This window comes from Neomonachus schauinslandi, chromosome 11, assembly GCF_002201575.2.
Source record: "Neomonachus schauinslandi chromosome 11, ASM220157v2, whole genome shotgun sequence".
Lineage (NCBI taxonomy): Eukaryota > Metazoa > Chordata > Mammalia > Carnivora > Phocidae > Neomonachus > Neomonachus schauinslandi.
In genome coordinates this window covers 28,078,833-28,092,597 of record NC_058413.1, presented here as the reverse complement: position 1 = coordinate 28,092,597, position 13,765 = coordinate 28,078,833, and the positions used below count along the sequence as shown (strand labels likewise).

The 13,765-nt window shown below is 33.8% G+C and overlaps 1 protein-coding gene across 4 annotated transcripts in view; it reads right to left on the bottom strand.

Moving 5' to 3' along the window:
- IMMP1L (inner mitochondrial membrane peptidase subunit 1) overlaps window positions 1-13,765 on the bottom strand; it is an 80,908-nt gene that overhangs the window by 14,285 nt on the left and 52,858 nt on the right. For all 4 annotated transcript variants that reach the window (XM_021685337.2, XM_021685336.2, XM_021685338.2 and 1 more), the window contains 3 exons: window positions 12,057-12,190; window positions 10,393-10,481; window positions 6,302-6,428 (listed from right to left, as the gene is read on the bottom strand). In XM_021685337.2, coding sequence (XP_021541012.1) covers window positions 6,302-6,428; window positions 10,393-10,481; window positions 12,057-12,161 — 321 coding nt within the window. In that variant the 5' untranslated portion in view covers window positions 12,162-12,190. The remainder of the gene's footprint in view (window positions 1-6,301; window positions 6,429-10,392; window positions 10,482-12,056; window positions 12,191-13,765) is intronic.

The following is a 13,765-nucleotide window of genomic DNA, read 5'->3' as shown; positions in this document are numbered from 1 at the left end:
GCAGTACAGTGGCTTGTAATGCCAACAGTTTCTTGCTAATTTATAATCTTCAACTGTCTTATAACATGCATACCTATTTTCGTTTATTAAAGATTTATTTGAGAGAGCACGAGTTAGCAGGGAAGGGTGGGGTAGAGGGAGAGACAATGCCAAGCAGACCACCTGCTGAGCATGGAGCCCAACGTGGGGCTCCATCCCACAACCCTGAGATGATGACCTGAGCCGAAATCAAGAGTCGGACACTTGAGTGCTTGGGTGGCTCAGTTGGTTAAGCGACTGCCTTCGGCTCAGGTCATGGTCCTGGAGTCTCTGGATCGAGTCCCGCATCGGGCTCCCTGCTCAGCAGGGAGTCTGCTTCTCCCTCTCCCGCTCCCCCCTCTTGTGCTCTTTCTCTCTCTCAAATAAATAAATAAAATCTTTAAAAAAAAAAAAAAGAGTCGGACACTTAACCAACTGAGCCACCCAGGTACTCCATGCACACCTACTTTTACATGTTATTCCTCCTTTCTATTCTTATTTAGGTAGATGATAGTTTAGTAGAATGAGAATGCTTTTACGGACTAACAATGAGTCACTGAAACCCACAGAATTACCCAAAGCGGTAACACAAGAACTTCATTTAGTTGCTTATTTCAAGACATTTGAACATATTCCAGCTACTCAACAGCAACTTTCCAGCAGACCACTGTATCAGATTAGGAAGTCACATGACACTTGGAATATATTGTCTTTACTACCATCAGAGATGGGAGTCTGCTTCAGATGCTTCTACTGAACAGTAGCATTACAATTTCAGTTTTCTTAATTTCTCCCAATTCGTTTTAGGCAACCTTAAAGTAGAGAGGTCTCATATAACTTTCAGATAAATATACATAAATACTTTCATTTTACTGAACTGCATAACTGCCCCCCCTCTACTCACAGCAATGGCACTGATTTTCCAACTTTGAGTGGTTAAAATACATTTAGGTGAACAAAACTGTTTCAGGAAGACTTGCTATTCTTTCAGCAGAAATGTGATCTTTGTGCATATATATATGAACATATATATACACAAACGTATTAAGATAAAATACATTTCTACAAAATAAAATCCTATAAACTAAATGTTATTGTTAAAAAAGATTATTCTGAAAATGTTCAGAGAACACATCAGAAAATGCTTAAGTTGTGGAGACCTCAAAGATGATTATTTAATGTTAATATCAGAAGGAAAACACCTCAGAATCGTAAACAATAAGTCAAATTTATCTTCAGAATTGTGTTAGCTATAGGATGAAAAAGTCACGTCATCTCCGCAGTGAACCTCACTTTAGCAAGAGAGTAAACATACTTCCTCCACATCAGCTGCAATCAAGGCATTAGCAGTATGCCATGATTGATTATCCTGGGACCCGTTGCTGAGAAATGGATGTGTAGCACAGGTTTTTATCACTAAAGTCTGCAAAAAGCAAGTCCCTTGTTTAGATATCCTAGTTGTAATGAGTGACATTATTAGGTAGTTCTTCTATTTAAATGACATAAGGATTTAGTGTATCAGCAGCTTATAATAAACAAGCCCTTTCAACCTGATGACTCCTTTCCCTACACATGAGTACTTTTTGTGTTTATAATACAAGTGGTAATAGAAGACCATATGGTTGTGACTTTTAGCTAAAGTAAATGACATTTAAACAAACAAAAACAGCATTAGGATATTCAAGGATCTGAACTATAACCTAAATACACAGTACACTTTAAGGGGCTATTAGTGTTAACTATATACACTGACCATTTTCTAAAGCTGTTCAATTAGTGAGTTTTTCAGTTTGCTGATCAGTTTTTCAAAAATATTTTCCAATATACTGTCAAACACCTTTATCACTGGCATATTGCCCCATTTACAACTTCTTTTAAAAAACACTGTATTTTTATCCTGAGAACATTTAATCAGTTCTTTCTGAAATGTAAAACTGTTTCTATTGCTCAGATCTCTGCCAATAAAAACAATGATGTTGTTATTCACATATATATAATTTTTAAAAAGAAAAACACAAGAAAGTGGGAATGGTACAAACAGAGAGAGCAGTTCAGAAGTTATCGCAAGAAAACGATATGAATTTGTCCTGCACCCCAGTAGTAGCAGAGATAGTAGCAAGAAGTGGTCTAATTCTGATTATATTTAAAAAATACAGCAAATCCATGATTTGCTAAAGGATTGGATGTGCAGCGAAAGAGGAAAAGAGTCAAGGAAGACTCCAAGATTTATAACCAGAGCAAGCAGAAGAATGGAGTTGCCATTGCTGTGATGGGGATATGTGTGGGAGGAGCCAGTTTGGGAAAGAAGATCAGGAGTTTGGTTTCGGACATACTAAGTTTGAAGTGCCCATTGTATACTAAGGTAGAGATAGTAGGCAAACTATTAGATATATGATTCTGAAGTTCAGGAAAGAGGTTGTAGTTGATATAAATTTGGGAGTTAAGTTAGGTAGTATTTAAAAGCATGAGACAGGATGAGGCCACCTAATGTGTGAGTGTATATGAAGAAGAGAAGAAGTTTAAAATATGAACCGTTAGTTATTCCAAAGTTTGGAGGAACCAACAAAGGAATCTCAGAAGAAACAGAAAGATAGGAAAAAAACCCAGAGAATGTGCTGTCCCCAAAACTAAGTGAAACCAGGTTTTGAGAACAAGTATTTCAAATACTAACAACAGGTCAAGTAAAATGAGGACTGAAGTTGACCACTGGATGGATAACAGTTGGGACCCCTGACAAGAACTGTTTCAGAGAAGTGGTGGGGACCAAAACGTTAACAGGAATGAGCTCAAGAAAGAATATGAAGTTCAAGGCAGAGTCAATGAGTAGACACAACTCTTCCCTATAGGAGGATGTAGTGTCAAAGGAGTTTGTTTATATGGTAAATTTTATAGCGTATTTGCTAATAGGAACTTAATATATTGCAAAATGCCTAAACTGTACCACAGTTACACCATGGATTAAAATCATAGCCCTGGACTATCACACAGTGTTACCTTCAGAAAAATTATAAAGTGTTTTTCTCCATCTTTTCATTAACTTTATAACAAAATTTCACTATATTACCTGAGCCCTGGCCCTATTTTCCCTAGGAAAATGGAAACTACACTATATAGGTTTTTACACTGCATTTTGCCTACTGTGCAAATCAATAGGATAATGACCATTCATTTTTTGTATTTCCTATTTGCTAAATGCTTCTATTTCCAACTAAATTATTTTTGGCAAATTAGTGGCTTTTAACTTCAAACTGAGGAATTCTTATAGTATAGAAAGGCAAGTTATTCAAGATGTTTGAGCTGAGTATATATTTCTTTTGAAAGTCACAAATTAAGCTCATATCCTAGTAGCCAATGCTTAGCCCATAACCCAAAGCAAGAATTACTGGCCTCAATACCATTGAAATGAGCAAAACCCACTGCAACAGCACCTGATAGGGACTGCTCAGTTTCCAAATGCTTCATGTAAAAAATAAATCATGGTTTGTTAAGTATTGCTACCACATGGACTTTTAGAACTCCAGACTGAATAAAATGGTTCCACATCACTTAACCAATGATCTGTTTATATTCTTTTTTGCCAACTTAGGAACAATGCTATTTCTTTCATATGCTAAACTCTACGTTCTAGGTTCCAAATGACAATTTTGGTGTTTTCTTTCCGAAACACCTACTTAGGAGAATTTTGGGGGGGGGGGGGGGGGCTGGAATTCAAAACACATTTAACATTCATCACCTTTACCAAGCAGCTCAATCAAGATCTGAATAGTAATGTCTTCATCATAAACAATGATTTTTCTATGATGATACATCGGTAAAGGAAAGAACCCATTTCATAAAATACAGCACCACTGTGCTTCAGAGATAACTGAAAAAGGGAACCCTCTAGAGGAGGAGACTGTGTAAAGGTTTGGATATCTCTTCAGAGTGCTCCAAACTTGGATGAATTTTTGTTATAAATCACCTTGATTAATGGAACACATTTGCTAAAGTGGTTCTATAATAACTACACAATTCTTGTTGCTTGAAAAACCCAGCCTAGAAAAACTGGTGGAGGCAGGGAAGCCTTCAAAAAATCACTGGCTTCTCTTTTAGGACCAATACTGTCCCTGATCAGAAATAGTTACCTTTCTTTTTAAAAAATAATGAAGACAAATATACTTTAAGGGAAGTACAATTTGATGAGATGGGAGTATAAATAATAATAATAATCAGTAGAGAATATTTTGGGAGAAGTAGTAGTAGCATGGTAAGGAATATAAATTCTCTATGGAGCCAGGCTACTTGTGTTTGAATTCCAACCTTTTTTTTTTTTTTTTTCCACTAACTGTTTGAAACTGGGCAATCTGTTTAACCTACCCATTGTCCAGTTTTCTTATCTGTCAAATACTGTCACTACCTATGTTATTGGGTTGCTGTTGTGATGATTATAAATTAACCCTTGTGAAGAGTGTCAACAGTATCTGGTACAGATGAAGTATATAATGAGTGTTGGCCAATAGTATTACAATTATGTCTGTCATTTATAAACATGCAAACCAAAGTGATTGGAATATACCTAGAACAATATAGCAGTGTTCTCTAATTTATCCATTCATTGAACATAAAAATTCAATGAATATTTTCCTTAAATAGAATATTCAAAAAAATTTACATCTTATACTCCTCTGATTGTCTTCTCGGTACTTAGTAAATATCTAATCCCCTGATATTCTTCCTCTAATAACTCTTAAAAAGAAAACAATTGTGTGGTGTTTAAGTACACAGATAGCAGATGCCATTACTTACATGTTTTGTTGTTCTACCTATTGATATGGGTATGTTCTGCCTATTGATACTTCTACCTAAGCATATGCTTGTTGCTAAAACAACTTAAAAGTGACTAGAAGGTCTCATGAAATGTTAAGTCATATGAAGGTGAAATCATTATGTAAAATTCTGACATTTTTGAAGAATAAAAGGATACAATGTCCATGATGAAGGTCATAGAAAAAATAGATTACCTGATACCACACTATCACCTTCAACATTATCACCATCAGCTAACAATTACTAGTATATTTAGCACTGTGGTAATAAACAATAAAAGCATTTGCACTGCTGAACCATAATCTATTATGATGGTACAAAAATAATAGATTTAATAATCTATTGATCAAACTTACAAGGCAATCAGAGGCTATTATAGTTCAAAATAAATACACAATGATCAAGACAATTTAACTCTTAATTATTTGCTTATATTGGGGATGAAAATAGAGGTAAAGTTAGTTAACAAATCTAACAGCTGCATCAATAATTTGAGGGTGACACAGAAAATTTAAAGAAAAGTAAAAAATTAAGTTATAATTATTAAAGTAAGACAAGTATATGCTGAGTAAACAAAAGGCCACCCTCCCCTCCATAAGCTCTGTCATGGCAGCCATGTGATCGGTGAGAGGAGCTAAAATTACATCTGCTCTTCACTCGTCCATCCTGCTGCTCTTGCTTTCTTTTTCTAATTGGATAGTCAAGTTGACTAGAGCAAGGTATATACAATTTCTAGCCTAAAAATTTAAGTAGGATTTAAAAAGACTAAACTATAGACTTTGATTTTACCATATTTGCCACTAATAAGTCAGTGGAAAAATTTTCTAAGCCAGGATCCCAGATGGCATTTAGCTGGCATGTTTCCTTTGTCTTCTCCAATCTAAGACAATTTTTGTCTTTCCTTGTTTTTCATGACCTTGACATTTTTGAAAGAGTTTTAGTCAGTTATGTTGCAGAATGACACTCAGGGTTTGTCTGATATTTTCTCATGATTAGACTGAGGTTACACTTACTTTTGCAAAAATATCACAAATGTGATGTGCCTTTCTTAATGCTTCATTTCAGGGGCTACATTATGTTGATATGTCTTTTTATTGGTGAAGTTAACCTTGATCACTCAATTAAGGTGGTGTTTGCTAGTTTCTCCTCTACCAACTACTATCTGTCCCTTTGTAATATCTTGAAAGAGATACCTTGAGACTGTGCAAATAAACTATTTTTCTCAAACTTTTGCCCAAAATTTTGACATCCATTGGTGAATCTTGCCTGCAACAATTATTGAGATATTTATATAGGGTTTTAAAAGAAACTAAAATATATAAAATATAATGGCCAAATTGTTCTGGATACAAACATACTTAATTTCTACTGAATGCAGCATTTTAACTTATATTCAAAATGTGAATTAAAGTTATTTTCTTTTGTCAGTGTGTTCAGTTAATATTAATCAATGAGTAATAATTAAAATGTTACTTACATAACTATGGCTTTTAAAGAAATCTGATGGACTATTGGTGAGGATTTTGTCTCCTTCCAAACCAATTACTCTTTTACAAATGTTTGATTTTGGATCACTTGGGCTTTTTGCAATCACAATGTCACCTCTGAGGGGAAAAAAGTCAAAGAAAGGTCAGTGTTATTTATTAAACATAAATACATGGATGGCACTGCTATAATACTTTTATAACTTAAACAAAGCCACACCCTTTATCCTCTCACATATTGACCCTCTCATATATTTACCAGCTTTGAGAAACTTTGTGACTGAGTTTTATGGGTCAGAATCCAACAGGAGTAGTGGAAAAACTATTAGAAGATTTTAAAATTTCTGGTAATTCCATAACAACCATCTTCTGCACTTTATCCACTATGTGTTACTTCTGTATCCAAATTTTTAGAACCAAAACTATAGAAAAGCAATTCCACATAAGTACCACCAAATTAAGTAAATTTTACTGTCCAGCCATTAGTACTGATTGACTCTAGAGCACATAAAAACATAGGAACAGCATAAATATTTCCCTAGAGCTCAAAGAATCAAGGAATTACAGCATATAAATAACAAGATAATTTACAGTATAGTCAAAAAAACTTCTTTTTGAGGAAGAATATCAGAAGACACAGCCAAATAAAATGCTAAAAGCTGCCCAAACGTATACTACAAAAAGTAAATTGGTACATCAAACATAGAATACCAACATGGGTATGAATACATGTAGAAGGCATGATTCATGGAAGAAGTAACAATATACATGTATTAGAAGAAAAAGAAAGATCTTTAAAAGTGTAAATAAAGGAGACAAAATGGAGGAAGGAGACAAAATAGGACTAAGCACTCACCAAACAGAACACAACACTCTTTCTGAAAAAAATGAGTAGTAAGTGAATTCTGTCGACTAACACACATATTTGAAAGGATTTAATTGTCTATATTATCTGTACATAGTTCCATAAATAATTTGATGTTACTTATAATAAAAGGTGCATATATCAAAATATCAAAAGCCATAAAAATAAAAGGAAAATGACAGTCAAATCAGAAACCTAGTTATCGCTACATATAAGTATTAATAAGAGTTCTAAACCTTTTGGTAGCCAAGTCAAAAATGAAAATCTGATTAATTACACAGGAATGATTAACAAAATAAAGTTTAGTTTGGGAGGTAAAATAAAATTGTCTTAAACACCTAAATCAAAGAGGAATATACAAGAAGGATTCTCATGTAAGGTAATAAAAGACACGATCCTCCTCAGAAATTTTACAGTAATAGTATTCAGGGGAATGATAATTTCTTGTGGTTAGAGTTGAAAGCTATTAAAACACTAAATTCTATATTTGCAGGTATTATAAGGATGCCTTTTTTTTGAAATGGGATAAACTAGTCTCTTTTCAACCAAATGGAACCATGCCAGTGGAACTTTCGGATGAACAAGTTTGCAAAGATTATTACATACTAAACAAAGTTGATTTTGGCTAGCTTTGGGGAAAGAAATGTTTTCTGTGGGTGTTTTATTCAGCTTTCATTTTTTAACAAAATAATAAATATGATCCTTAAATTCTGCACTAACATGGCAACATAAAAATCATAATTCAGCCAAGGTAGCTTTTTAAAAATATTTTATTTAATTATTTTAAAAATTTTATTTATTTATTTATTTATTTAGTTTAGTTTAGGTAGGCTCCACGCCCAATGTGGGGCTTGAACTCACAACCCTAAGATTAAGAGTCACATGCTCTACTGACTGAGCCAGGTGCCCCTCAGTCAAGATGTTTTTACAGAAACCAATATTTAGGCAGACTATACTTCTGGTGGTCTAACTAGATATATGTATAGAGCTTAGATCAAAGTAATTATTCCTTGGTTTCTCAACTCTTTTCAAATAGGGTTTTAAAAGGAACTTAATAGAAATTTTCCTTTCTCATTTATAGTTATAAACATGCTTATTATCCAATTAAATTGTAAGCTTTTGAAAAGGGTCAATATCTTACTCATCTTAACATTCTCTGTACTGCACATCTTATAAATTAGGTGCTCATTAACTATTTGGTGAAAGAATAAGTAGTAATAGTAGTAATAAGAGACTCTGTTTTAAATATGAGTGTTCTGTGCATTTAACTGAAAAGAGATCCATGTGCTTTAGATACCAGTTATGGAGGCTTTCATTTTTCCTAAATGGATGGCTATTCTAGCTTTAGAAACAAGCAGCTAGCTAACAGATCTCTTGCCAAGGGTCAGAGATTCCCCTGAAATCTCAGGAGTTCTGTGCTACAGATATAAGAAAAAGAATACTCAGAACAGTACTATTTTTAAAGTTGAACTTGCTAACTGACAACCTTGGTTATAAAAGTTATTTGGTATATGTCATATAAATGCCAGATTTTAAGCTGTCCTTCAATCTAAGGGGCCCCTTGATTGAACCAAATACAAAATGAAACCTTACAAGAATCTTAACTTACTGAATGTAGTTATTTGTATTACCCATCTGAATGCAAAGATTATTTAAAAAAAAAAGATGATTCTGAGCTATTCATTCACAATCTATTTAGCCAACAAGTTCAGCTCCTTGTTAAGGATGCTCAAGGACTGAGAGTAAAATCATGTCAATAGCATGGAAAATAGCAGCTTATCTTCATGCTGCAGTGATGCTAGGCCTCCAGTTAATCCAAAGACTGTATGAAGTGATTTGGATATAAGTTAAAAAGAAAAGAAAGCTAGAACACAACCTGTTACGTCTTATTTTATAACCCCATAATTATCAATTAGGTGTCTTGAAGTTGTTATGAGTAAAAGATCTGAAGGAGAATTTTACCTAGGGACGATGCTAGACTATACAGCTTGACCAAGAGATAACCTCTATCTACAGAATCTAAAATTCAAAGAACAGTTTTACACCATTCTTGATGACTTTTAGGTAATGTGAAACAGACTACAGAAAAGGCAAATAATCAAAGAGGAGTGCTTAAACCTACTTATACCATAAGCTAAATACCAACTCTAGTGAGCCAAATTTGAAGTTTATGCAAATGAAAAGGTGGTATTATTTTTTCAGAGTTATGAAAAACTAATGAACCCAAAATTTTAGGGAATCAGGTGCCCTTTAGAAAATACATTAAATTACTAATACTTGACATTCACTCAGAAGGAATAATATACAGTTAAGTAGAATAAACAGTATCACAGGGACTGGAAACACCATTTAGAATAGGATTTTTAAAAATTTAGTTGCACTGATATGTGGAATTTGAGAAACAAGACAGAGGATCATAGGGGAAGGGAGGGAAAAATGAAACAAGATGAAACCAGAAAGGGAGACAAACCATAAGAGACTCTTAATCTCAGGAAACAAACTGAGGGTTGCTGGAGTGGAGGGGGGTAGGAGGGATGGGGTGGCTGGGTGATGGACACTGGGGAGGGTATGTGCTATGGTGAGTGCTGTGAATTGTGTAAGACTGATGAATCACAGACCTGTACCCCTGAAACAAATAATACATTATATGTTAATTAAAAAAAAAAAAAACAAACCTTAGTGGCAAACAGTATTTGTAAGGAGTTTTTCAACTTAATCAATTGGGAGACTCGGGATAGATAAGATTCCTGGCTCCCAGCTATATATGGTGCTATCGTCTAAAGATCATCAAGTGCTCATCATAAGCTGTCGAGAATAAGACAGTCATCAATAGAAATACAGTATTAAAAAATGTAAAGACCAATCACTGATTTGGTATGTAATGTAGTTCCTAAGTCCCTAGGTTCTTCACTCAAAACTCTGTAGAGCCACCCCCCCGACCAAAAGTAAAGTAGGCTTGATCGTACATTATAAAAGGGACTGCTGTTCTATTTCAGCCAATAATGCAAGGGACACAAGGACCCAAAAGACTGTGCATGTTTACAGAAACTATTAAAATTTCTCAAGCAGAGAAAATATTTGAATTAAAATTTTAACTAGCTGGCCATTAATTTGGTTATTTAAAAAAGAGTTTTTAAAGATAAAGTTAAACTACAAAAAAGACACAATGTGTATACATGTTTTCACTATAACTTTAATATATCTATGACAGAAATTTACCTCTGGATACCATAAAAATGTCGACTAAGATTTTCTGCAAAGACAATATCTGAATTTTGAATTGTAGGCTCCATTGATGGTCCAGAACACTGAAAAGAGAGGTAATTTTTTAATTTGAATTGAAACCCTTTTTTAATTTAACAAATTATCTGAACAGGCTTATAAGAAAGAAAATCAAACAAACGTTCAAATTTGGAGGATGATTTATAAGTTGGAAGCTGCTAGATAAGCTCAACCCTACACAGTGGCCACCAGATCTGGGAACACAGGCAAAAATATTAAAAATAGTTTACTGAGAATACATTACAATATATGAATAAAATACCTATGTTTCCAAATTTTGATCATCCTGTATAATGTAAGCTCCATGAGGTCAGGGACCTTATCACTCATGTTCCCAGTTATATAACCAATGCCAAAAAGAGTGCTTGGCATAAAGCTGATAATAAATACTTGAAAAAATAAATGAATGATTTATTTATTTTGTTGCTATTATCAAATACCCAGTGCCCATGATGGTAATTTATTAAGTAGTATCATACTATTCTCAACAAGTTCGTGCCTTGAGTTCTCTTCCAACAGAATAGCTTATTCATTTGATGGGGCTGCAACTTCATTTTCTATTGAAAAAACAGTGGCATAATGAGATGCAATTTAAAAACTTTCTATTAGAGTGTGTTAAAACAATGATCTTCATATATACCTCAAAACTGTAATAAATGATCATTGCCACTTAAAATATCTAAATACAACAGTCTCCATTGACTTCACTTGGGCGTTGATAAAACTTTTTACTCAAAACCTCCTACTGAGGCAGAAATAATAAAGAACACAATGAAAGTTTATGTCTGCTACCTCTGCAGCCCACTGGAAGTACCATTGTAAATTTAAAAAAAGAGGAGACTTTCAGTTAAATATATTTGCATTTCTCCAGCTAAATTTGAGGTTGTATGACTGTGAATCCCTTAAGAGTAAACCTGATAAAAATAGCAATACCACCAACAAAACCCACTCACCGGGCATTCAATTTATTCTTTCATTTACCTGACAAAAGATCAGTACAGTCACAGTTGACCGATTTATTATGCAATATTTAGAAAAAGCATTGGTTGGGGGGCAGCCTTAGCATTTTAATATTGACACCAAGCAGAATAATCATTTGTTTTAATGACAGTTAAACACAACTGTTTAAGAGCAGGAGTTTTGAAAATCAGAGAATCTGTGTTGAAATTCCAAATCTACTTACTAACTGTGGAACCTGAAGCAAGTGACTTAAGCTTTCTGAGCCTCAGTTTGTCATATATATAATGGATTTCTAGTAAGTATCTCACAGAGTGGAAAAGATTAAATGAGCTAATAAATATAAAACATCAAACATCGCTGGAACACAGTAAGTAGAAATCAATAAATGATGAAAACTATTATTAGATTATTAATAGGGCCCATCAGAATACAGAACCATATTTGAAGTAATGGTTCTTAATTTTATACCAGTGCTAATTCCAACACAGTCTCTTACATCCCACAATTTAGAAAGATTTTATGTTTTAATAGCCACATTTTAGTCACTAAATGACTTCAATTAAAATAAAGGAAAAACACATTTTCCTTCAATTAAAAAAAGTACATACTTAAAATTATTATTCTTTTATGTAAAAACTTACCATGACAACACCACCAACGTATTCAAAAGCACAATGAGCTATACAGCCATACTGAATAGTATAGCCAACAAGTCGAAAGGTTTTTCCCAGAACACCGCGGAGCATAGTTCTATGCAGACTCTGCTACCATTGGCCTGATGGTAAATTTCAAAAAGTTTCATAATCAATACTATTTAAAACACTTAAGAAATAGCTCAACTGTAAAATATTTACAATCACCCAGAATGAGAGTAAATGCCTAATACAGTTTGGTGCAGAAAAGCAAGAGCTTATTTTCATTTGTCTTAATGATATTTTAAATGGCAAATTAAAGCCACTTAATATTTTGATCTGAACAGAGATTATATTCAGATAATATCACTGGGTTTACATATAAATTAGATAACTAGTAGACTCTGATTTTATCTGTCTCCTTTCATGCTTTGATTTTTTTCTTGGTATTAATATAGATACCTAACAAAAGATATTAACTCAAAGTAGTAATAATAGTTTTTCATACTGTTGCCTGCTATACTATATCAGTTCTTGCCATAATATGACATAAAAGAGAAAGCACTAGAATAGGTATATGGAAATTCAAGTATTAAATTGATACTTTCATTAACTTGTATGATCTTCAATGACTTACTTAACCTCTCTTGGCCTGGAAATAATATCTTATTGAATGGTTCTGAGAATAAAATTCAATAACATGTCAAAGTGCTTTGTAAATTACACAGTTACATTCAGTTGTCAGTTATTGACTACTGATACAGTAATGAACACATTAATACTATGAAACAACATAAATAACCATAGAAAGATTTTTTTAAAGCTACCTAAAAAGTTAATATTATTCATCTAAAATATTCCTAGTAATCTGTCTCTTCCCTTTCCATTTATCTGTTACAACTATGTTTCAAGAATTTCTCAACTAATGGCCTAACGTATAGGCCTAGGCTACTATGCACTGTTCTCAGATTAAATTTACTGAAACAAATCAATAATAGTAATATGATGTAACATTTGCTCAATACTTGCTATATATCAGGCTTTACAAATTAACCTCTGCAGATATTATCATCCTCATTTTATAGATAAGAAAAAGGAGCCTAAGAATAGTAAACTTCCGTACTCAACATCACAAAGTTGGAAAAGGATTATGTTACACTGACTCCTGTATTACTCCCCTCCTCCCACAAACTCAGTGGCTCTCTCCTGGATGAAGTACAGATTAGACTCATTTTCAGGATCCATGAGAGATGGCTCCCATCCCATCCTCAGTTTCCAAGCTGATCTTCCCTGATACTCCTACATGACCTGACTACTCAATAATACTGGTTTGTTCTTCAGGTAAACTTTGCCAGCAAACACTTATTTATGCCAACACCCATGCTTGGAATAGTCTTCATGATATCCATCATCTATCTAATTTGTAACTCTTCTCCAAATGCTCTCAATAGGCAAGATTTTCTTTCTCTTCTGGGTTCCCATGGATCTTAATGTTCATTTTTTTTAAATATATAGCATTGAGAGCACTTTTTCTAAAAAGTTGACCTGCCTGAATTTAGAACCTGGATCCACCATATTTTAGCTGTGTGACTTCCAGGAAGTTATCATGCCTCAGTGAGTCTCAGTGTCTTTATCTGTAAAATGGACTTAATACCGGGCACCTGGGTGGCTCATTCGTTAAGCGTCTGCCTTCGGCTCAGGTCATGATCCCAGGGTCC